The sequence below is a fragment of the Tachyglossus aculeatus genome, chromosome 11, assembly GCF_015852505.1.
Source record: "Tachyglossus aculeatus isolate mTacAcu1 chromosome 11, mTacAcu1.pri, whole genome shotgun sequence".
NCBI classification, from domain to species: Eukaryota; Metazoa; Chordata; class Mammalia; order Monotremata; family Tachyglossidae; genus Tachyglossus; species Tachyglossus aculeatus.
Genome location: NC_052076.1, coordinates 30,385,786 through 30,411,566, shown reverse-complemented (window position 1 = coordinate 30,411,566; position 25,781 = coordinate 30,385,786). Strand labels below are relative to the sequence as shown.

The 25,781-nt window shown below is 50.4% G+C and overlaps 1 protein-coding gene and 1 non-coding gene across 12 annotated transcripts in view; one reads left to right on the top strand and one right to left on the bottom strand.

Annotated features, from left to right (window-relative positions):
* Positions 1 to 25,781, bottom strand: part of NCAM1 (neural cell adhesion molecule 1) — a 285,836-nt gene that overhangs the window by 44,343 nt on the left and 215,712 nt on the right. For all 11 annotated transcript variants that reach the window (XM_038754573.1, XM_038754574.1, XM_038754575.1 and 8 more), the window contains exons 2-8: positions 16,725 to 16,799; positions 13,513 to 13,731; positions 10,594 to 10,737; positions 9,406 to 9,543; positions 8,212 to 8,329; positions 7,263 to 7,429; positions 4,525 to 4,667 (exon numbers count right to left, since the gene is read on the bottom strand). In XM_038754573.1, coding sequence (XP_038610501.1) covers positions 4,525 to 4,667; positions 7,263 to 7,429; positions 8,212 to 8,329; positions 9,406 to 9,543; positions 10,594 to 10,737; positions 13,513 to 13,731; positions 16,725 to 16,799 — 1,004 coding nt within the window. The remainder of the gene's footprint in view (positions 1 to 4,524; positions 4,668 to 7,262; positions 7,430 to 8,211; positions 8,330 to 9,405; positions 9,544 to 10,593; positions 10,738 to 13,512; positions 13,732 to 16,724; positions 16,800 to 25,781) is intronic.
* On the top strand, positions 12,866 to 13,003 carry LOC119935242. Its single transcript, XR_005453130.1, has one exon. It is a non-coding gene; the product is annotated as a small nucleolar RNA SNORA7 (small nucleolar RNA).

Here is a 25,781-nt window from a genome sequence, read left to right as displayed (position 1 = left end):
ACCCCCAGCTGAGGCTGGGTGAGGCAGACTCCCCCCTCCCTGGGTTGGAGGTCCAGAGGGCAGGCATGCCCTAATCGTGTACTAGCCTCAACCCCCAACTGTGAATATGCGTGTGTGTGTGTGTGTGTGTGTGTGTGTGTGTGTGTGTGTGAGAGAGAGAGAGAGAGAGAGAGAGAGAGAGAGAGAGAGAGAGAGAGAGAGAGAGAGAGAGAGAGAGAGAGAGAGAGAGAGAGAGAGAGAGAGAGAGAGAGAGAGAGAGAGAGAGAGAGAGAGAGAGAGAGAGAGAGAGAGAGAGAGAGAGAGAGAGAGAGAGAGAGAGAGAGAGCGCACGCGCAAAGCTCCACAGGAAGACTCAGCCTCATTCTAATGGCTTTCTCCTTCCCACTCTCCGATCATCCATTCTCTTGCCCTTGTCTTCTCCTTCCCTTCCAACCTGGTTTGGCCTCGCACCAAAAAACCAGTTGCTGCTCTGACCTTGGCCATGGGGTTTTACTGGCAAGGGGCTGGCCAGACTGTGGGGCAGGTTGCTGATGGCCACGGAGGAAGGGGAAGGCATGAGAGAGGCAGCAATGGAGTCCAGAGAGGATGGGTGGGGCGGTCAGTCAGTCAAAAAGCATGCCCCAGGGGCCGGGAGCATGGCACGGAAGTATGGCATCCTTTGAAGGAGAAGGGGTGACCAGCAGTGCTCCCAGCAGCTGAATACCACCCTGCGCAGTGCTGGGGGAGTGAACAGAATGTTCCCACACCTCTAGGAAGCTCACCTGCCCCAACGGTAGCCCAAGGGCGAGGCTCTGTTCCTTTCTGGTCCTGGGTCTCTAGGGACTTCCCAGACCACCCCACTGAACCTCCCAGAAAGAGCAGGTTTTGCAACAGGAGTTTCATCACAGTGCTCTGAAACTCACCCTGCCCTGCAGCTCTAAGTCCCGAGAGGCCCCTAAGTGTGGACCGCCATATTGTGAGACGACCCCCAAAGTTTCCCTGGCCCTGACCCTGCTTGCTGCTGGCTGTCAGCACCCAAACCCCTTTATCTGGAAGCACTCTCATGCTCAGATCTGGGAGGGGGGTGAGGGGGAGTATGGGGCAGGGGTCACTAATGGTGCTGGGATTCACGCTTCGCACATCCTTCTGGTGGGCCCGGGGGTCCCAGTACCTGAGCCTCCCCACTGAGCACTGCTACGAAGGGCGTTCTTTACCTCAACAACTCTAGCTCTAAATATTTTTATGTCTTTTTCTTCCCTTAGAGGGTCAGATCCTTGTGGACAGAGATTTGTACCTTCCAAGTGCTTAGTACAATGCATTGTATCAAGAAGTGCTCAGGAAATGCTAGAACTACTACTGCTGCTACTGTTACTACTGCTTTTGCTACTACTACTACTACTACTACTACTATTACTGCTGCTTCTGCTACTAGTACTGCTGGTACTATCACTTGTCTGCTGTATGACCTTGGGCAAGTCACTTCACTTCTCTGGGCCTCAGTTACCTCATCTGTTAAATGGGGATTGAGACTGTGAGCCCCATGTGGGACAGGTACTGTGTCCAACCTGATTTGCTTTTGTTCACTCCAGCACTCAGTACAATGCCCGATATATAGTAAGCGCTTAACAAATACCATTATTATTATTATTATTATTAATACTACTGCTATTGCCACTCCAACTGCTACTGCTGCTACACCACAAAGAGGCTGGGCCCACCTTGGCAGCCCTTGCTACCCCGTCCTTGGGCCCAAGGAAGACGCAAGCTCTCAGCTGGGACAGAAGACAGAGAAAGCCAAAGGACTTCCAGCAAGGACTAAACAGCTCAGCCTCAAATGTAGAAAGGCCCACAAGGGGGTGAGGTATTTCCCTTACTATCAAGAAACAGTTTAGTCTGCCTTTGAAACTTACAAAATCACTAATACTGGGAAAACTGCCCAGAGAGATCCAAACCCTCCTCTGAATCCCTCTATCCTCTCCCAGGAAAGAGCTTTGTTGCCATTTCTGGGTTATCTTGTTTATGCAAGAAAGAGCTCTCCCCTTCCTTCCTTGCCCCCAAGTACAGTGCTCTGCACACAGTAAGCACTCGATAAAAGATTGATTGATTCCTGCCACTTTTCTTGCCCATCTTTCAACAGCCATTGCTAAGTGGCTCCACTCCTGGTCCCTGATATTCCTGACAGAGTGAAGGGCAGCAGTCTGAATCCTCACAGGAGCTCATAAGGGCTATTCTTTGCTTGTGTAATTATTAGAGACTGGGGGCTTGTTGTTTACTGTGTGACTGTGGGCAAGTCACTTCACTTCACTGGGCCTCCGCTTCCTTAACTGTAAAATTGGGATTCGGTACCTGGTCCCCCTCCTCCTTACACTGTGAGTCCCGTGTGGGAGAGTGACTGTGTCTGATCTGATTATCTTGGACCTAATCCAGTGCTTAATACAGAGGCTGGTACACAGTAAGCACTTATCAAGTGTAATGCTAATAATGATGATAAATAATAATAATAACAACATTATGGGGAAGCAGCATTGCCTAATGGGTAGAGCATGAGCCCAGGCTCAAAGGAAAGCCAAGGAAGTGAGAAGTTGGGATGAATCTGTACTTGGTGATTTGACCCCATGCTAAGGGCTGACCTGCTAAGGCCCATTGCGAGCCTCAGAATATAACAATGCCATTTACCAAGTACCTACTATTTTCCAAAACTCTGTGCTAAACTTTAGAGGTAGGTCCAGATGATCTGATCAGATGCAGACCCTTTCCTATGCCCAGGGGCGTAGATCACCCCACTGTGCCCTCCCAACCGCTTAGTACAGTGCTCTGCACACAGTAAGCACAATAAATACCAACAACTGATTGAACCCCCCCACCCCAAGCCTGGCCCACTGTTATCCAGGGCCAAGGCAGCTCAGCAGAAACACCTGCAGCTCACCATCTCTTTAAGTGTTTCTTCTGCCCACTGGGTAAAATAACCAGGGCCAACCTAAACCTTCATGAACCCCAGCAATCTACCTTGGGCCTGTCTGTTAGCCCAGACACCTAGAGAGACGAGGTTCCCCTCGGGCTTCTAGACTGAAACATGTTTCCTTTCATCCTCTGGAATGGAAAGGACCATTCCTCTCTCCAACAGGTCATCTTATGACTGGCTTTAAGCGGGCCCTGGGCATCGGTTGGCATAAGCAGCACCCTAGCAGCTGTAGTCCCTGGGCAGGTGGGGGAGGGAGGTGTTAAACTCCCGTCTGTGTGAGGAAGCTATCTCAACTGAGTTCGTCCTTGCCAGAGTTTCACACAGCAGATGGGAGAGTCTCAAAAATACTTAGCAGTTTCTAAAGTTCATTTCAACTGGGGCGGTAGGGCTGGTGGAAATCCAGTCTGGGTTCTCTTCAGCGCTAGCTTACTTCCTCTTCGCTTTGACCCGATTTGTGTCCCCGGCAGACTGAGAGAGAGGGCTCTTTGCAACCACTCCTCAGGAACATCCCTGAGGCCATCAGACTGTCAGATCCTTGAGGGCAGGGATCGGGTCTGTCAACTCTATTGTACAGGACTCTCCTAGGTGCTTAGTACAGTTCTCAGCCCACAGGGAGTGCTCAATAAATACCAGTGACTGATTGATAGGCTGTGATTTCAGCGCCTTCCTCTAGAGCTTGGTGCATCTCTGTGCTCGGGGGATGTCAGAGTAAGAGAGAGGGATGGACTTGTTTGGGCACGCACTCCATCCAAAGATTCTCCACACAAAGTTAAGGCCACCAGGCCTCAGGAAGTGGCTAAAATGGCAACCGCTGGCTCTAAACAAGGTGGTGGGTAGCTGGATCTAGAGGAATTCCCCTGATGTGCTCTCCCAAGCACTTGGTACAGTGCTCTGCACACAGTGAGCACTCAATCAATACCACTGACTGAACTGACTGATTCCCTCTGCCCCCGTTATCCAGGGCCAAGGCAGCTCAGCAGAAACAACGGCAACTCACCACCTCTCGAAGCGTTACCCTAAACTCCTTTCATCTGCTTTTTCCCCAGGCCTGAGAAGTTTTCCCCCGAGACCACACTGGATACAGCCTTGAATGACAGGTGGCTAATCGAGTAATAGGCATTCTTGAGAAACTGCTAATTATTTTTGCCTTTAAATGCATGGAATCGGTACGGGCTGAACAACGCAGACAGACACAAAGGCAGCGGCTTTGGGCGTGAGACGTGGGAAAGCAAAAGATGGACGGGGTGACGTTGGCAGCTAGCTCTGGGGAGAAGCCATTTCCCACGTTGCTCTTGGGATGATAAGACTCCAGGAAGCGGCCTGGAGTCTTGGTCTCAGAGCCCCCCTTCGGGCTGGCGGTCCCTTCACCTTTGCCCCCAACTCTGTCCACCTTGGCTCAAGGTGCCTGGGGAAGGTTGGGCCTCTACAGCCCCAACGGCTCTGCTCGCCTTGGGGAGGAAGACCCCGGGGGTACGGTGGGTGCCACGGTGACCCTGATCTTCCTTCCCCGGCGAAGTCAGCAGCAGGGCCCGGTGACATTCCCAGGCTCCTGGGCCCCAGACTCTGAGGAGACGCTATTATACCTTCTCTTCATTGCTGATGTTCCGCGTGGCACTTCTCCAGGTGATGGAAGGAATGGGGTCTCCAGAGGCCTCACAGGTCAGCGTGATCTGCTCCTCCAGCTCCATGGCAGTTTTGTTCTCCACATACGTGATTTTGGGTTTTGCTGAAAAGAACAAAGACAATTACTAGATTGTGAGCCCCAATTTGGACTGTAAGCTCGCTATGGGCAGGGAACGTCTGTTACATTGTTACTGTTATACTATACTCTCTTAAGAGCGTAGTACAGTGGTCTGCACACAGTAAATGCTCAGTAAATATGATTAACTGATCGACTGGACTGTAAGCTCGTTGTAGGCGGGGACCGTATCTACCAACTCTGATGTATCGTACTCTGCACGTATTCAGTAAAGTGGCTGAATAAATACCACTGCCTGGCTGGAAGCTTCTTGTGGATCACAAGTCACATCTACCAGCTCTAGTCTACTCCCCCAAGGGCTTAGTTTAGTGCTCTGCACATAGTTTGCAACTCATTAATACTCATTAATGCAAGTTACCTGAATTTCAGGCATGCTGCCCCTAGTTTACTCAGATGTGTTAAACAGAATTTGTTTTCCACAGTTTCCAAACTGCAGGATCCCCCAGGTCAACTCTGTATTCGCAAACAAACAACTCAGCTCTTGGGGACAAAAGAGACATAAGGGATATTCAGCCCTGGAGACATTCAGCACCAATGCGAGACGTAAGGGATAGGAGAAGTAGCGTGGCCTAGTGGATAGAGCCCAGGCACGGGAGTCAGAAGGCCCTCGGTTCTAATCTCAGCTCTGCCACTTGTCTGCTGTGTGACCTCGGGCATGTCACTTAACTTCTCTGGGCCTCAGTTACCTCATCTGTAAAATGAGGATTGAGATTGTGAGGCCCCATGTGGGACAGGGACTGTGTCCAACCTGATTACCTTGTATCTACCCCAGCACTCAGTATAGTGACTGGAAGTAGTAAGAATTTAACAAATACCATTAAACATGAAAAACAAAAAACAAAACAAAACCAAATAAAAAGGGCTTGCCCAGCCTGGGACCCAGAGCCCAGGTGGAGCTCTCCAGAGACCAGGCCAAGTCAACCCCACTCTGAGCAGAATGCCCAGGGAAGTTTGGCATCTCCTCCAGGAGGACTTCCCTGGTTCATCTCTTATCCCCCCATCCTTAAGCCTCTCCATGTCAATTATGCACGTTAAGTTCCTCTAGACTGTAAGCTCCTTGTGGGCGCGAACATGTCTACCAAATGTTATACTGTACTCTCCCAAGCACTTAGTAACAGTGCTCTGCCCATAGAAAGTGCTCAGTAAATACCAGTAATTGACTGATTCATGAACTCTGTAGTCATCCCCCCTCCTTTTTAACAGTCTTTATTAAGCACTTACTCTGTGCTAAGTGCTGGGATAGATATGAGATTAGATGAGGTCAGACTTGGTCCTGGTCCTACCTGTGGCTCGCAATCCCTCTTATCACTAGTTTACAGATGAGGAGACTGAGGCCCAGTGAGGACAAGTGACTCATGATGCAGGTCAGTGACTGAACTTGGACTTGAACAGTCTCCAGACTCCCAGGCTCTGGCTCTTTCCCAGAGGTGCTTCTCTGTATATTTGTATTAGTAGATCTATTTTTATACTCAGCTACTTCACAAGTACTGCTTCCTGGTCTACATAATGATAGTAATAATGACTGTGGGATTTCCTGAGCACTTACTGTGTGCCAAGCACTATTCTAAGCACTGGGGTAGATACAAAATTATCAGGGTGGACACACTTTCTGTCCCACATGGACTCACAGTCTTTATCCCCATTTTACAGATGAGGTAACTGAGGCACAGAGAAGTGAAGTGACTTGCACACACACAGTCACACAGCAGACATGGCAGAGCTGGGATTAGACGTGCTCTCTGATGCTCAGGTCCGTGCTCCTTCCGCTAGACTGTAAGCTCGTTGGGGGCACGGAATGTGTCTATTTATTGTTGGACTGTACTCTCCCAAGTGCTCAGTACAGTGCTCTGCACATAGTAAGCATTCAATAAATACAACTGAATGAACTACACCATGCTGCTTCCCTGCATTTCATATTTTATTCCTTTCTCCAATCTATCATTTATTTCATTGTCTGTCTCTTCCGCCCTAGTCTGTAATCTTCTTGAAGGTGGAGATTGTGTCTACTATCTCTATTGCACTCTCCCAAGTGCTTAGTACAGTGCTCTGCACAGTAAGTGCTCATTAAGTACTACTGATTCACATGTGTCTAGGATGAATCCCAGAGGGACATCCAGCAGTTTTGTTCGGAGGCAATACCCATGAAAACCAGTGGCAATGGGCACAAAGCCCTTGGCACCCTGCCATCCTGGGGGAGACAGGCAGAGAAGGGAACCAGAGACGCCAGGGTGGGCCCCACCCCCCGGTGGGAGTTGGAGTCCCTGGCTGGTGATTGGACACTGCTGTTGCCCCAGAGGTGGAGAGATGATGAAACCTGAACACAAAGTTGCCATGGCACCAGCAGACTCTAGATGCGCTCCCTACCCTCCATCTTCAAGCCTGTCTTTCCTCTTCCCCAGCACCCCACCCTGCCCATCCATGCTGCCTAAGACCATGCTACTCCCAGGGATCTGGGGGAACGTTCTTCCCGCAAAGAGGGATGGGAAACCCAAGGAACCAGGAGGCAAGGACTCCGGCTACACAGACGCAGGTTGGTGACTCCATGTCCCTCTTCTCTCTTACCAAAGACTTTGAGATGGATAAAATCTTCCTGTTCTCCTGCTTTGTTCTCGGCAATGCAGATATACTCTGCCTCATCATTCTTGTCCACCTTCCTGATGGTCAGTTCGGAATTGTCCTCACTGAAGCTGAACTTGTCATCGTCCTCGGGCTCGATCTGCTCCCCATCCCTACGTGCCACAGAAATCAAGGTTGGAGAATCAACTTGGCCCTTTCCAATCCCCCTCTACAAAGTTTGGTAGCACCAGGGCTTCACCCTGGCCCCAAGCTCCACTCCTGGAACCACATGTCACTGGGACTCTACAGAGGGTCACGGTGGGCTGGTGGCGTGTCCTAGAGGAAGGTCTGGACCAGGTGAAGGCCCTAGTTTATGGGGTGGTCCCCTAGTTCTGTAATGGGCACAAGGGATCCAGAGGGGGACCACAGGTATCCTACCCAAGGGATCCTCGGTCAGGAGAAGGTACCAAGAGGCTGGCGGAGATTCTGTGTACCCCGACACTGCCCTGGAGTCTTGGGAAACTTGCAATCCCCTCACAGATTGGGGCTTCCTAGCAACATCCACCCTGTTACTGGCACCAAAGAGGAGATCCTATGGCCCCTGGGCTGATCTGGTGGGTGGAACAAGGCACCGCTAAAGGCTGGGAGGAATTTTCACTCCAATCTCTTTTCCACCTTCAGGAGAGCTTGCCTTCTCACTCACCACACCACCAAACTAGAGGAGAGGGGAAGCTGAGTTTGGGGTGCAGACTCCCATTCCAAGACGCCAGTGTTCCTGATCACTGCCCTGCCTCCCCAGAGCAACTTCCCCAAGGGCTGGACTTGAAGCAGCAGCCCCACCCATCAGCCACTGTGCTTCCCACTCATGGGCCAATGAGGCAATGGAGGTAGCTGGGATGCCACCTCGTCCTGCCTCCTCCTGGCTCCGTGGGCCCGGTCCACCCCTGCCCCTTACTTTGTCCAGCTCATCGTGGGCTCTGGGAAGCCGTCTGCTTCGCACACCAGGGTGACCGACTGGCCCAGGTTGGCCGTGGCATTCACCAGGCTCTGCCTGGCCCGGACCGAGGGCGGCACTGGAAGGGAAGGAGAAAAGGAGGGTGGGAGGCGGCTGCGGGAAGACCCGACAGCCGGAGGCTGGGGGAGTGGGGGCTTCCTTCCCTCTGGGGGCCCCTTCGGCTAAGGGGGGCATGGGGTGCTTCAGGGCTCCAACTTGAGTGTCACAAACAACATCCAAGCTGCTGCCTCCTCTGCAAAGGAGACACATACAGGGATGGATGGAGAGAAGGAGCTGGAAGATGACTGCATGGGATCACCAGCCAAAGCGACTGCACTACAATTTACTTATTTTCTTTGTCTTGACATTATAATTTCCTGTAAACATCTTGTAAATGTCAGATCGATTCCAGGGGGTGTTTCTTTGACATTGCAAATTAAGATTAACGAGCCCCCGCATTAGAGAGCTTGAATGGATCGCAATATTTTCCCGGAGCCCCATGCCAAGGAATATCTTCCCAAACATCAGAGAAACCAGGTTGGATGGGGGAGTCAAGTCTGTTTAAGCAAGGGGAGTGGTCTCAGTCATCCGGATGAAATCGTGTCCCAACCCAAGAAACCCTAGATATAAGCCCGGTGGGAGGGGGGCGGAGGGGGCAGAGTCAATGAACAACAGAAAGCATGAGTTAGAGGCACAGAGAAAAATAGAGAAAGGGGAAAGAAAAGGAGAGGGAGAGAGAAAAATGAGTAAAGAGAAGAAAGACGAAAACGATGAGAAAGAGAGGAAGATAGGAGAAAGAGAAAGATATGGAGAGAAAGAAAAGAGTAGAGAGAAATAAGACAAGAGGGAGACAGGAAGACAGAGGGAGAGAGAGAAAACAGGAAAAGTAGAAAGAAAAAAGGCGAGGGAGAAAAGAAGATAGAAGGAGAAAGAGAGAGGGAGAGAGAAAAAAGACAGGAGGGTGAGAGGAAGAACGGGGAAAAAGATACGGAAGGAGAGAGAGGGAGAGTGGAATAGAGAGGGAGAGAGGACAACAAAAGAGAGGGAGAGAAAAAGATGCAGAGAGAAACCACTGAGAGTCCAAACAGGCAAAGGATGCGGCTGAAGGGAGAGAGAGAGATGATGGAGAGGTAAGGACTACAGCAGCTCTCTTACCATTCACAATGACCTGAATGTCCTTGAAGTTGATCTCTCCCCGGGCCAGGATCCTGCCCTCACAGCGATAGGTCCCCTCATCCGTTTTCTTGATGCCTCGGATCTGCAGGTAGTTGTTGGTCAGAACGATAAATCGGTCTGGAAGAGAGAAGGGTCCAGTTTAGCTATGGATTATGCAAGACAGTTCTCCACTGCAGACCACTGGTTCCCCCACCCCCCAACCCTCTCCAGGCTGCTTCCCAGGGGATCTCCTGCTCCTCACCTTGCTGAGTCAGACGTTTTTTCTTTTCATCCACTAGACTGCAAGCTCCTTGTGGGCAGGGATCGTGTCTACCAACTCTACCACATTACACTCTCCCAAGGGCTTAGTACAGTGCCCTGCACAACAGTAAGCACTCAATAAACACCATCCCCAGAACCACTGCCCCATCCTAGAAGTAAGGGGCCCTGGAAACCCAGTCTGGTCTCCTTGGGGTACACGAGGCACCTCGCCTGTCATGGTCAAAGCATTGGTCAGGTCAGGTGCTGAGGGCAGAGGCGGGGCCCAGGTGCAGGAATCCACTCTCTGCCCTAGTCTGTAAGCTCACTGTGGGCAGGGAAACTGTCTACCAACTCTGTTGTACTGTTCTCTCTCAAGTGCTAAGTACAGTGCTTTGAGTACAGTAAGCGCTCAATAAATACCATTGATTGATTGGGCAGGGAACGTGCCTACCAACTCTGTTGTATAGTATTTGTATTGTATGTACTGCATTGTATATATACGTTTTGTATTTATGTATATACCTGTAATTTATCTATTTACTTATCTACTTAATTCATTTCTATTAATGTCTGTCTCATCTCTCTAGACTGTGAGCTCGCTGTGGGCAGGAATGTGTCTGTTATTATACTGTACTCTCCCAAGCGCTTAGTACGGTGCTCTGCACCCAGTAAGTGCTCAATAAATATCATTGATTGAGTGAGCCGGTCACTGGGATGCCACTTAAGACCAGGAGCCCCATGTGGGATGGGGAACTGGGTCCAATCCGATTGTCTTGAATGTACCCCAGCACATAGGGCATAGTAAGTGCTGAAATGTACCACCGCTATCATTATTGTTATTATTATATCATCACAAAGTCCCACCCGTGTCCCCCGAGCCTGGACCACCATGTTACTCTGCCAGGCAATGGGAAACCCACACCTCACCATCTTTTTTCAGGATGACGTCACGCCCCTTGTGCTTCCAGATGATGGTTGGGGGCAGGGAGCTGACCACGTCGCACACGATCACGGCATCGTCTCCTTCTTTGAACTCCTGTGGGGTTGGGGCGTTCTTGAACATCAATTTCTCTAAAAATGAGCAAGTGGAAAGGGGAGGGAGGGAGGGAAAGAGAGAGAGAGAGAGGAAGGGAGAGGGAGAGAGAGGGGAAGGGTAAGCGGAAGGGAAAGAGGGAGGGAAAGAGGGAGGAGAGAGGGAGAGAAGAAGGGAAAGAGGCAGGGAGAGGAAGGGAAAAAGGGGAAAGGGAAGGAGGGGGGGGGGGGAGAGAGAGAGAGAGAGAGAGAGAGAGAGAGAGAGAGAGAGAGAGAGAGAGAGAGAGAGAGAGAGAGAGAGAGAGAGAGAGAAGATGGCCGCCTTTCAGAGACGCAGCTTGGTCTCTAGAGTGCTGCTGGCCTCAGTACACATTCGGGGCAGCCTCTTTCCATCAGGACCTACATGGGGTTTCAGGGAACTACAGGAGCTCTGGCTCTGAGAGGCAGAGGTCTAGGGGGTGGGCCTCTCTCCCAAGCACTTAGTACAGTGCTCTGCACATAGTAAGCGCTCAATAAATACAATTGATTGATTGATTGACTCCCAAAGAAGCAGCACAGTATAGTCAAAAAAGCATGTGCCTGGGAGTAGAGGAACTGAGTTCTAATCCTGGCTGTGCCACTTGTTTGCTATGTGATCTTGGGCAAGTCACTTAACTACTCTGTGCCTCAGTTCTCCTGTTCTCCTTCCTACTTAGACTGTGAGCCCCATGCAGGACAGGGACTGTATCCAACCTAATTTATCTGTATCTTGCCCAGCACTTAGAACAGTATTTAACACACAGTAAGCGCTTACCAAATGCCACTAAAAAAAAAAAATAAGGCTCCAGTCCCTGAGTAGCCCCTAGCTCTTGACTAAATCCCCTTTGCTCAGTGGAGTTACTAAACCAGGAGAAAGCAGCAGGTCTCTCCACCCTGCCTGGCTGACGCAGAGAAAGAGAACTCCGATGAGAAGGGGGAGGGAGAAGCAGCTGGCCGGCCATTAGTCCCAGGGAGATCGATATGGTCCCATTAGCCGTCACCCACCATTATCCAGGTCAATGGGGCTGAGGCACCAATAACAGGGCATGACATCAACGTTCTCCCCACACCTGCCCAGGGCAGGCTTCACTCAGAATCGTAACGGTCTGCTCTAAGAGCATGGCTTGCCCACAGCCTCCCAAGTCTCCTGGGAGCTGGAGGCCAGGAGGGACTCCTATAACCTAGCCGAGTTTTGCGGTACAATGTCCCAGAAATGCTCTGGGACTCCTGGAATCAGGAAGAAGCAGCGTGGCCTAGTGGAGAGAGCAGGAGCCTGGGAGCCAGAGAACATGGATTAAAATCCTGACTCTGCCACGTGGGCTGCTGTGTGCCCTTGGGCAAGTCACTTTGCTCTTTGGTGCCTCAAGTTTTCTCATCTGTAAAATGGGGATTCGATGCCTGTTCTCCCTTTCCCGTAGATTGTGAGCCCCATAAGGGACAAGGACTGTGTCCAGCTTCATTATCTTGTATCTACCCAAGAGCATAGTACAGTGCCTGGCATACAGTAAGCACTCAAAAAATATTATTATCATCACCTTCACTATGGGCTTGGGAGACAGAGGACCTGGGTTCTAATCCACTTACACTGATTGTTTGTTTGGTATTTGTTAAGCGCTTACTATGTGCCAAACACTATTCAAAGCACTGGGGTAGATACAGGGTAATCAGGTTGTCCCACGTGGGGCTCACACTTTTAATCCCCATTTTACAGGTAACTGAGGCATGGAGAAGCTAAGTGACTTGCCCAAGGTCACACAGCAGACAAGTGGAGGAGGCAGGATTAGAACCCATATCCTCTGACTCCCAAGCCCGTGCTCTTTCCACTAAGCCACGCTGCTTCACCGTCAACCCATCTGAGATATGAACTGTGTGCATACTGCTTATCTTTTATCTACTCCAGGGCTTAATACCTATCTTGGCACATAATAAGTGCTTATAATAATCCTGGCTCTGCCACCTGTTTGCTGTGTGACCTTGGGCTAGTCACTTCACTTCTCTGGGCCTCGGTTTCCTCTACAAAATGGGTATTCAATACCCATCCTCTACAAAATGGGTATTCAATACCCATCCTCCCTCCTTCTTAGACTGTGATCCTCATGTGGAACAGGAACTGTGCCTGACCTGATTACCTTGTATCTACCCTAGTGTACCCCTCTCAGGGTCACACCTGGAGAGTTTCCAGTACTCTACCAGTCTCGGCTTCAGGAGGGAGAGTCAAGCAGAGGTATACCCATTCCATTCCTAGGTTGGCCAGTGGCTAGCAAGTGGAAGACAATCTGCTACAAGTCAAAACTCACTCATGCTGGGCAGCAGCGGCATGGGAGAGAGTCGAGGGCGGAGACTCAAGTTTACTGCGCGGAAGGAGGCAGTGGTAAACCACTACCGTTTTTTTACCAAGAAAACTCTATGGATATACTACCAGAACAATTGCAGATGGACAGCGGGGCATTCTGGGAGAGATCGGAAACGACTCGATGGCTTAAGACAAGATCCCAGTATAGTACACTAGACTGTAAGCTTGTTGTGGGCATGGAATGTGTCTGTTAATTGCTATATTGAACTCTCCCAAGCTCTTAGTTCAATGCCCTGCACATAGTAAGCGCTAGATAAATACGACTGACGGACTAACCCAGCGCTTAGTATGGTGCTTGGCACAAAGCAAGCCCTTAACAAACACCCCAGTTATTATAGCCCTACCTCATATGACAGCTCCCTCTTCCCGTCCCCAGTGAAAGCCACTCTCCACCCTTCCCCATCCTTGAAGGCCATCCCAAAGATGAGGAGCCAGGGTCTTACGGAAGATCTTCACGTTGACCGTGGCCTCGGATTCGCTGCCGTCCTCGCTGGTGACAACACACTTGTAGATGCCAGCGTCATCGATATTGGCGTTGTAGATGGTGAGGGTGGAGGAGGAGTCATCGTTCCAGACCACAGAGATGCGCTGCTGGTTCGGAGTCAGTTTTTCTCCATTGGGGGAGAACCAGGAGATTTCTTTGTCTTTGGCTTCCCCGGCCACTGAGCGGGAGAATAAACCAAGTCACACTCCTCTCGATGGGGGGAAACTCCCCACCCCTCCCCCTGACCTCTTCCCTCCTGGCAGAGAGGAAGGGAATGGATGATCTATAAAGCTTTATCCCATCTGCACCTTGACCTGACACCTTTCCCTTCCCAGCAAGCCTCATGGCCATGTGGTCATGGGTCACCGACAGGCTGAGCCACAGAACACAGGCAGATCCTCTCTCTGACCCTTGGAGAAGGGGCAGGGGATGATGGTCCACCTTGAGGAAAGGTAAACTGAAGCCCCAACTCACAAGTGGTTGAGTCCAGAGCTGGCCTGGTTGGGAGTCTGAGACTGAGGCCTGCCTACTCTCAAATGCCACCCCCTCCACATGTGCATTGGACCCCATTCCTTTGCACCTTGTAAAAACTCTCACGCCATCCGTCCTCCCCTCCTTCATTTCCATCTTCAATCACTCACTCTACAATGGCTTCTTCTCCTCTGCCTTCAAACATTCCCACATCTCCCCCATCCTAAAAAAACTCTCCCTTGACCCCACAGCCCCCTCCAGTTAACACCCCATCTCCCTCCTACCCTTCCTTTCCAAATTCCTGGAGCAAGTCATCTACACTAGCTGCCTCTAATTCTTCTCTTCTAACTCTCTCCTGGACCCCCTCCAACCTGGCTTCCGCCCCCTCCACTCCACTGAAACCATCCTCTCAAAGGTCACCAATGACCTCCTTCTTGCTAAAATTCAACGACTCCTACTCCATCCTAATCCTCCTCGACCTCTCAGCTGCCTCTGACACTGTCGACCATCCCCTTCTCCTCAACTCGTTATCCAACCTTGGCTTCACTGACTCTATCCTCTCCTGGTTCTCTTTTTATTTCGCTGGCCTTTCATTCTCAGTCTCCCTTGTGGAATCCTTCTCCCCCTCCCATCCCCTAACTGTAGGTGTCCCTCAAGGGTCAGTTCTTGGTCCCCTTCTATTCTCCATCTACACTCACTCTCTTGGAGAACTCATTCACTCCCACGGCTTCAACTATCATCTCTATGCAATTGACACCCAAATCTATAATTCCTCCCCTGTTCTCTCTCCCTCCCTCCAGGCTCACATCTCCTCCTGACTTCAAGACATCACTACTTGGATGTCCTCCTGCCATCTAAAACTCAACATGTCCAAGACAGAGCTCCTTATCTTCCCTCCCAAACCCTGTCCTCTCCCTGCCTTTCCTATCACTGTGGACAGCACAACCATCTTTCCAGTCTCACAAGCCTGCAACCTTGGTGTCAACCTTTACTCTGCTCTCTCATTCACCCCACATTTCCAATCCGTCTCCAAAGCCTGCTGGTCTCACCTTTACGACATCGCCAATATCCACCCTTTCCTCTCCATGCAAACTACTGCTACATTAGTACAATCACTCATTCTATCCCGACTGGATTACTGCATCAGTCTCCTTCTGACCTCCCAACCTCCTGTCTTCTGTCCATACTTCACTCTGCTGCCCACATTATCTTTCTAAAGAAACGTGCAGGGAATGTCACCCCCCTCCTCAAAAATCTTCAGTGGTTGCCTATCAACTTCCTTATCAAACAAAAATTCCTCACTATTGGCTTCAGAGAAGCAGCGTGGCTCAGTGGAAAGAGCACGGGCTTGGGATTCAGAGGTCATGGGTTCAAATCCCAGCTCTGCCACTTGTCAGCTGTGTGACTCTGGGCAACTCACTTAACTTCTCTGTGCCTCAGTTACCACATCTGTAAAATGGGGATTAAGACTGTGAGCCCCATGTGGGACAACCTGATCACCTTGTATCCTCCCGAGCGCTTAGAACAGTGCTTTGCACATAGTAAGCGCTTAACAAATGCCATCATTATTATTATTATTCAGAGTTCTCCATTACCTTGCCCCTTCTTATCTCATGTCCCTTCTCTCCTTCTATATCATGGCCCGCACAATCTGCTCTTCGGGTGCTAACTTTCTCACTGTGCCTCTTTCTCTCCTGTCCTGCGGTTGACCCCCATACTACCTCTGACCTGACACGCCCTCCCTCCTCAAATTGGCCAAACAATCACACTCCCCCCACTTCAAAGCCCTACTAAAGGCTCACCTCCTCCAAGAGGCCTTCCCAGACTGAGCCTCCCTTTGCTCTAGCCCCCTCTCCCCGCCCCACAGAACTTGTGTATATGTACATATCTATAATTCTATTTATTTGTATTGATGCTTGTTTAATTGTTTGATAATAATAATAATAATGGTATTTCATTCATTCATTCAATCGTATTTATTGAGCGCTTACTGTGTGCAGATTACTGTACTAAGCGCTTGGGAAGTACTAGTTGGCAACATATAGAGACGGTCCCTACCCAACAACGGGCTCGCTTACTATGTGCAAAGCACTGCTCTAAGTGTTGGGGTTGATACAAGGTTGTTTTGATGTCTGTCTTCCCCACCACCCTTCTAGCCTTTAAGCCCAGTGTGGGCAGGGATTGTCTCTATTGCGGAATTGTGCTTTCCAAGTGCTTAGTACTTAGTACACAGTAAGTGCTCAATAAATATGATTGAATGAATGATCCCTTTGAGAGGGATTCTTGTGTGCCCCTAGGAACGAAGCCAGCATAGGGGAATCCCACCACTGACAATCTGCTTTCTCCTAACCCTTCTGCTCTGCCCTCCCCTCTCCCAACTAGCTCTGTCATCCCCAGAGTAAGATGGCCACTGTCAACATCCACCATCCTGTACCTCCCCACACTACATCGTAATCTCCCCACACTACATCGTAAAGGATTACATTCACTAACTACTGTATTCTCCCAGGCACTTAAATGCAGGGCTCTGCACACAGTAAGTACTCACGAAATACCATTGATGGATTCCCAAGAGTGCCAGCCAGAAAGGCCAACCCAGAGGAAGCCAGGAGCAGGCAGGTAGTCCAAGCTGCAACCTTGTCCCTTTCCAGCTGCCTCTTAGGAGTCATGAAGGAGAAGCAAGAAGCCGGCTCTGCTTACCTTGACACAAGAAGAATTTGGACTCTCCGACACTGATTTCCCCCTGGCTGGGAACGATATCCACCTGGAGAGAGACTGGAAGAGAGAGGGTCCAATTTAGCCACTTTAGGGGGTCTTCTCTCTATCAGATGGTGACTCCTGAGAAGAGTGCCAAGCATTCAGTACAATGCTCTACAAATGGCAAGCACCCAATAAATACCACTGAACGTGTGGTTGATCCTGATATTGTCACGGTAGGCAGAGAAGATGGAAAGGTCATTTTGGGGGGTAACCTGCTACCCTGATTCTGGGGCTGCTGGCCTATTCTAGGGGAAGGATTTATCCGGCCTTGAGTCCAATTCTTCTCTGACCTTTATCCTGGGCTTCCCCCTTTCTGGGCCCTCCAGAAGCTCAGTCCCTGCAGCGGCGCCTGGGTCTAATCCCAGCTCCACCATTTATCTTCTGTGTGACCTTGGACAAGCCACTTAACTCCTCTGTGCCTCAGTTCCCTCATCTGTAAAATGGGGATAAAGACAATGAGCCCCATGTGGGACAGGGACTGTGTCCAATCTGATTAGCTTGTATCTATAAATGCTTAGTGTGGTGCCTGACACATAGTAAGTACTTAACAAATACCATATAAGGAAAAAAACAACAACAACAGGGAGTACAGACTAGCAAAGCTCTCCTCGAAATTATGGCCTTAAATCTGATGTGTCCCAATTTTTTCTTTTTTTTTTTTAATGGTATTTGTTAAGTGCTTACTGTGTGCCAGGCACTGTACTAAGAACTGGGGTAGACACAAGCAAATCAGTTTGGACACAGTCCCTGTCCCATGTGGGGATCCCTATCTTAATCCCCATTTTTCCAATGAGGGAACTGAGGCCCAGAGAAGTGAAGTGACCTGCTGAAGGTCACACAGCAGACACATGGCAGAGCCAGGATTAGAACCCAGGTTCTCTGACTCCCCCGTTTGTGCTCTATCCACTACGCCATGTGGCGTCTCTTGTTCCAGGCCTCATCCTGACATCACTATGTGCAGGCCCCCTCAAGGCCCCACCCTGATTCTGCCTCCCTGGCAGATCTGCAAACAAAGAGGGTGCCCTCATTGTTCCTGCCCTGCCAGCTCTCCCACCATCAATAAGTCCAGGTCCCCCGCTCCTGCCTTTCCACTGCACAACTCCCTCCCTGCTTCCTCCTCTCCAGTCTGGGCTGGGATTCCTTACTTGGGAGCTGCCACCCAGGTTAAAGAGCACTTTCCCACTGAAGGCTAGTCCCAAACCCTTCTTCCTCTCTCTATGGGGGCACAGTCATATTACTTGGCGGTGGGGGAGGTGGGGGGGCAGCTGTGGCTCCCGAAGTCACTGAACGCCGAGGAGACAGACACGGGGTGGGCTGGGCCGGGGCAGCTGCCGGGGAGCTGCCCCTTCTGAGTGTGGACATTTTCTTCCTAGTAGGACAGTAGCAGTCGTCAGGCTGGTTGCCATGGTGACTGATGGGTGGTCGGAGCTGTGCAGGCCCGCGGTCTGAACTCACCCTCCCAACGGCACCGGGAAAGGCACGGAGCCACCCTGTATGGGACGATGGGAGACTGGAGGGAGAATGGTCCACACTGAGCCACGGGCACCCCTGGCACAGGACACCCCTTGGTGCCAGACTGTAAAAGTGCAACCTGTCATCGCCTTTAGGGTGGGGCCAGGAGCCCCAAACAGATGACTGCTGGGAAGGGGTCCAGTGAAACCAGAAACGAGGGGTCAGGACACCCACTGATCCAGCAAATTGATGCCCACAGGTCTCGCATCCTTTGGGCATCAAGCTGGCGCTGTCAAGCTGGCAGCGAGCCTGTTGCCAGTGTGGGTGCGATAAAGACGACCGCAAGGCCGATTCTCCTTCCCATATGGGGCCAGTGGATTGGGGGCCTGGCCATTACGTGTGACTGGATCTCCAATGCCTGACCCAGCCCATCCGGTTTGTTGTTGCTTTTTGTTTCATTTGCCCTTACTATGTGCTAGGCTCTGTTCTAAGCACTGAGGTTGAAACAAGGTTATCATATTGGACACAGTTCATGTCCCACATGGGGCTCACAATCTTAATCCTCATTTGACAGCTGAGGGAACTGAGGCCCAGAGAAGAGAAGTGATTTGCCCAAGGTCACACAACAGACAAGAGGCGGAGCCGGGATTAGAACCCAGGTCCTTCTGACTCCCAGGCCCGGGCTCTAGCTAGTTCCCAAAGAATAATAATGATAATAGTAATAATTATTATTATTATAATTATAGCATTTGTTAAGCACTTACTATGTGCCAAGCACTGTTCTAAGTGCTGGGGTAAATACAAGGTTAGCAGGTTGTCCCACGTGGGGCTCAGTCTTAATCCCCATTTTACAGATGAGGTAACTGAGGCACACAGAAGGGAAGTGACTTGCCCAAAGTCACACAGCAGACAAGTGGTGGAGCCGGCATTAGAACCCAAGACCTCTGACTACCAAGCCTGTGCTCTTTCCTCTAAGCCACGCTGCCCCATGTGGGACAATGATTGCCTTGTATCTACCCCAGTGCTTAGAACAGGGCTTGGCACATAGTAAGCGCTTAACAAATACCATAATACCATTATTCTTATTATTCTTATTATTCTTATTATTCTTATTATTCTTATTATATTGTTCTATTGTTCTCTCCCAAGAGCTTAGTACAGTGCTCTACACATAATAAGTGCTCAATAAATACGACTGACGGACTTTCTTCCTCCCTCCCCCATTAGAGTCCCCCCAGCCCAACTGCCCCCTCACCAAGCAAACAGGTGGTTGGGCATCTTGCTAGCATCCATCCTCTCCAGAAGCCAAACCCAGCGGGGCTGAGCCGCAATTCTCATCAGTTTTCAATTCCTCTCCTGCCTTCGGCTCCCACTTCCACTCGCTGGGAACGGGCCGCCCACCTCATACTGGGCCTTGCCTTGCCACCCTGCTGCCTTGCAACTGTGCATCCAACTGCTGCCTTCACAGGAGGCCTCGCCTGACCGAGGGACTTCTAGGGTTCTCCCTGCCTTTCGGGGTCCCTTCTGACCTCTCCCACTGACTCACTGGGGCATCTCTCCTCAGCCTTGGTTAGGGTCAGCGACGGGACCGTGGACTGAAAGCCATGCTGCCCCAGCACCACAGGTCGGAGCCAATTCACTGAGAGGTGGCCTAGTGGAAAGAGCTTAGGAGTAGGAGGACTTGGGTTCTAATCCCGGCTCTGCAGCTTGCCTGCTGTTTTACCTGGATGAGTCGCTTTGCTTCTCAGCATCTTGGTTTCCTCATGGTAAAATGGGGGTTAAATGCCCGATCTCCCTCCTATTTAGATTGGTAGTCCCATGGGGGATAGGGATTGCATACAGAATGATTAACTCTACATCTATCCCAGTGCTCAGTAGGGTGTTTGGCACATAGTAAGCGCTGGGCCTGGCTCCCAGGCCCCGAACTCCTAGCCGCCCGGCCAACCGGGATGGACTAAGGTTGGATTCAGAGGCGGTTGAAGGCCACAGCTGTCCTGGAAGCGAATCTGGGTCAAACGTGGATGTGGCCCAAATTTACTTCTGCTGGATCTTGCCACAAGTCTGCAGTGTCCAGCAGCTAACACAGGATACTGGCCCCACACCGAAGGGGGATGCTGGTCACTTGCAGCTCACACCCTGACCACGCAGTGCTCCCGAAGGAGCACCATAGTTGGATCTTGGACAGCCCATTAGGGCTGCCCCTCCCTTTTGGACATCAACTGTAGTATTCGCTGAGCGCTCTACTATGTGCTCAGCACCAGACTAAGCACCGAAGTAGATTAAAAAGCCCAGCAAGTCAGATGCCGTCCCTGCCCTCCAAGGGACACATGATCTATGTGGGAGGGAGAATAGGTATATTTACTCCCCATTTCACAGATGTGGAAACTGAGGCCCTGAGAAGCAAAGTGATTTGACCAAGATCATTCAGCATGTGAGTGGCAGAACCGGTATTAGAACCCAGCTCTTCCGACTCCCAGGCCCAGGCCCTTTCTACTGGGCCACTCTGCCATTACTTCTTCCCTCTCTCCTTGGGCATGACTCTCATTCCAATGGACCTGATGAAGCAATCAATCAATGGTATTTATTGCAAGTTAACTATGTGCAAAGCACTGAACTAAGAGCTAGGGAGAGTACAATATAACAATAAACAGACACATTCCCTGCCCACAATGAGCTTATACAAGAGAGTTAGTAGACACATTCCCTGCCCACAATGAGCTTATACAAGAGAGTTAGTAGACACAATCCCTGCTCACAACAAGCTTAGGGTCTAGAGGGGGAGACGGACATTCATATATATGAGTAATTTTCAATCTATAATTTAAGAACACGCATATAAGTGAAACCTCCCTGTAGCCCATGACCATAGGGGCTGTGCATTCCAAGAGTTTGGGAAGAAATCAGCTGCATATTTTGGCCTGAAAGGTTCACCAGACCATATGCCAAGTATTCCCAGCCAGCTCCAGGACACAGATCCTGTTACTCGCACCCAGGCCCTGCCGCTCCAGGGAGGATATTCTTACCCCAAGTGGAAATATAATCCTCGCCTTTGGGCTCTTTGCCAACAGGGCCTGGATCCCAGGGGGCAGAGAAGTATGCAGGGAAGACAGGAGAGTTTCCAGACCCAACTGGGCCAAGCCCCGCCCCTTGGTTTGGAGGGGGTGCCCGGTTCCACCAGACGGAGGTCCCCAGTGGCCGCCGCCACCAATCTGGAGCCTTTTGGTTAGACGAAGCAGTGTGGCCTAGTGGATAGAGCCTGGGCCAGGGAGTCAGAAAGGACCCAGTTCTAATCCCAGCTCTGCCTCCTGCCTTCTGTGTGACACTGGGCAAGTCACCTCATTTCTCTGGACCTCTGTTACCTCATCTATAAAATGGGGATGAAGACTGTGAGCCCCATGTGCGACATGAGCTGTTTCCTATCTGATTAGTTTGTATCTACCCCGGGGCTTACACAAGTGTCTGGCACATAGAAAGCACTGAAATTTTTACCATTAAAAAAAAGAAAAAAGAAAAGAAACTTGGCCCCAGCTTTGCCTCCCAAACTCAGTAACTTCCAAAGAATTGCTTGGGAGACTGAAGATCATGGTTTCTAATCCTGGCTCCACCACTTGCCTGCTCTGTGACCTTGGGCAAGTCACTTCATTTCTCTTGGCCTCAGTTACATCATCTGTAAAATGGGGATTGAGACTGTGAGCCCCACATGGGACAAGGACTGTGTCCTATTTGACTGCTTGTATCCACTCCAGCACTTAGCACAGTGCCTGACACATAGTAAAAGCTTAACCAGTGCCATCACTAATATTACTCAGGGCCAAAACCAGCCTGGGACAGATCAGATCCTCTGGACCCCGCTCCGACACACTGTCACATGAATGACTCTCTCCAAACTTTATCCTGCTGGAAGCCGGCAGAGCCCGTCTCCCCGCTGGATGCCTCCGGGTTCCCTCCTTTTTTTGCCTCGACTCCTAACTCCCCTGACTCTCTGGGAATCTCCTAATCCTTCCCTCCCCCAGCTCCACTCTGAGGGGGAAGGCAGGATTTCCAGGCAGGAAGCAGAGAGACTAGTTCACAGGGTCTGTGGGACATGTGTCCCCAAAAAGGAGAGGATGGAAGGCATTAGCCAAAGCCAGTGCCGGCTTCCATTCCTCCCGCCTTCGGGGTGCTGGGCAGGAATGATGCCAGCTGTCCTGCTCCTTACTTCCCCAGAGAAATTCCCAGAGTTATTTCAGGGACTGAACGAAGCACCCCCGCCCCCGCGACACACAGCACATGCTACAACAAATCTGGCTTCCCTTGTTCCTCAGCTATCCCTCTCTTAGCTGGGCCCCTCTACAAAGCCTAGACATCGCTCCCAAGGTTTGTGTCTTCTGCCGGGGGCGCTCAATCAATTGATCCATAAATTGTATTTATGAGCATTTACTGGTACATAGAGCACTGTATTAAGTGCTTGGGAGGGCAGGATATAACAAAATTAGTAGACACATTCCCTGCACACGATGAGCTCACAGTCCCCTTGCTAACCCAGAGGGAGCCAAGGTGCAGTCCCTCCAAAATCAGGGGCTCCTCGTAGGAGGGGGATGGGGTCAATCAGCTCTAGAGTAATTACCATTACGGTATTTGTCCAGCGTTCATTATGTGCCAAGGTAGGGGTAGCTCTCTTATTCATTCAGTTGTATTTATTGAGTGCTTTCTATGTACAGGGCACTGTACTAAGCACTTAGGAGAGCACAAAATAACAAGAAACAGACACAATCCCTGCCTGCTACGAGCTTACAGTTTAGAGGGGGATCTGAAATGATCAGGTCAGTCGTTGTCCCGGTCTCACTTGGGGATCATCGGTATAGGAGGAAGCGAGATCAGGTATTTTATCCCCATTTTACAGTTGAAGAAACTAGGCCCAAAGAAAGTGATTTTTCCAGAGTCACACAGCAGGAAAGTGGCAGATCCGGGATTAGAACCCAGGCCGGATGCAGTCTCCGTACCACTTGGGGCTCACCACTATAAGAGGGAGAAAGAATCGGTGTCTTATCCCCATTTTACAGCTGAGGAAACTGAGGCCCAAAGAAGTTTATTGACTTTCCCAGGGTCACCCAGCAGGCAAGTGGCAGCAGATCTAGGATTAGAACCCAGGTCCCCTGACTCCCAAGCTTTTCCTCTGGGCCATGCTGCGCTTAGTACAGTGCTCAATAAATACCCTTGACTGAATAGGGGCATGGAGTTGGAGCACTTTGGTTTTCCTTAGGCTGCTGCAAGATCCATGCTCTCTATCCCAGGTGGGGCACCATATTCTTGATGGGACTAAGTTTAGTGGTCCTTAGCCAGGTTTGGCCCTTTCCATAACTATGACTTGGTTTTCCTAGAATTAAACCAATTTGGGTCCAGAAGGAGAGGAGCTCTGGGTAATCAATGGATCACCAGAGAGGCTCCCAGTTCCTTTCCAGTTTTGTCCAGATCTGGATCATACTCTTGAAGTTATTATTACTATTATTATGGTTATGTCATTTGTTAATAAGTGCTTATCAGGTGTCAAGTACTTGTTCTAAGTGCTGGGGTAGATACAAGTTAATCAGGTTGGAAACAATCCCTGTTCAACATGGGGCTCACAGCCTAAGTAGGAGGGAGAATGGGAATTGAATACCATTTTACGGATGAGGAAACTGAGGCCCACCAAGGTCACAGACAGACAAGTTGCAGAGACAGGATTAGAACCCAGGTCCTCTGACTCCCAGGGTCGAGGCTCTTTCTGAAAGACCACACTGCTGCTTGGAAATATCACCCATTTATTCCCGGGAAAGGAAGAAGTTTTGCTCCTCCAATGTGATCATCCCTCGGGGGCCTCACCCCCTCCTTCCCACTTCTCCGTCCTGTGCAAGCCTGGGAGCGAGTGGGAAGGAACACACCCTCCAGTAGGCGGGAGGTCCTTTCTGGGGAGAATGGTTCTCGGAGCCACTGGGAATCCAAAATAATTGGATCCTGGCTCTTCTCCACAGGGCTGGCATCTTCTCAGAACAAAGAGCCAACCTCTCCAGCCTGGGCTCCTCTGCCCGCCTAAACTGCCCAGGCTAAATTAGCATTTCATTAGGCTCGACCAGCAAGCCTTCTTCCCAGAAACCCAAACCACTGCGGGACCTGATGGTGGCCAATCATGGTCTTCCCGGCTTCCCCGCCCAGTGCTGGGGCGCTGGGCCTAGTCATCCAGGCGGGGCACAGGGAAGCCCAGGACTAGGATGGCATTGAGTTTTGCTCCCTGGGAAATATCCGCCAGAAGGCTAGCTGGGGAAATCGGCCGGTGTCCCCACTCTGCTAACAAAATCGATTAGCCTCGTGTCCAGCCTTGCACCCACTATCCCTGTCTGAAGCTGCTTGGCAGAACAACAAGGGCTTTCTGCCAATCAATCGATGGTAGATTGATTGACTTTCTACTGGGTGGATGGCACTGTACTAAGAGCTTCGGAGAGTACCAGTGAGTAAGAAACCTGAACCCTGCCATAAAGGAGCTTACTATACTTGTACACTCAGACACCTGTACCTCTTTCACTAATAATAATAAAAATAATTATGGTAATTTTGGTACACGTTAAGCACTTACTAGGTGCTAGGCACTATACTACACACTGGGGGTAGATACGAGGTAATTGGGTTGGAGATAGTACCTGTCCCACATTAGGCTTAGTCTTAATCCCCATTTTATTGATGAGGTAACTGAGGCACAGAGAAGTGACTTGCCCAAGGTCACACAGCAGACAAGGGATGGAGCCGGGTCCCTGGCCTGTGCTCGATCCATTAAGCCACACTGCTTCCCTTCTTCCATATGTAAAGACTTATACACTCTACTTAAGCATTTACTTATTCAAGCACTTACTCATCCAATCAATCGATGGTATTTGCTGAGGGCTTACTGTGTACCACGGACTGTACTAGGCATTTGGGAATGAACAATAGAATAAGTATTCTCTTCTTCCTCCTGTCTATAATTGTTTATACCTATCTCCTCCATTGGATTCTAAGCTCCTCAAGGGCAGGGTTCACGTTTTCAATTTCTATATTGCATTCTCCCAAACACTTGGTATAGTACTCTGCACACAGTAGGAGTCAATAATATTGATCGATTGAATACTGTATTATTTACACATGAAATGGTTACCTTTCCCCTAGATAAGAGTGCCCTGGGTCCAGCTCATCAAAGAAGGTGCAATGCTGATGCCACTGGGCCAATTCCACATGCCCGTTAAGAAACCTGGCATACTCAGGGCCACTACAGACAGGTAGCGAGGTCAGAAAGCATCTCAAGGTGCACCACGGAACCTTCCAAACCTTCCCCTGGACTTCCCTCAAAGGCAGTCAGGCTGAAGCACTTCTCAAAGATGGCAGCCAAGAAGCTTCTCTCCCAGATGGCCACTCTGCCACAATTTTTAAAGATGGTGACCATGTGACTTCCCTCAGATGGCAACACATCCACCCTTTCAAGGATGGTGGCTCTATGGCCTGCCTCGATATCCACACCACCTCCTTTCTCAAAGGTGATTCTATGGCTTCCCTCAAAGA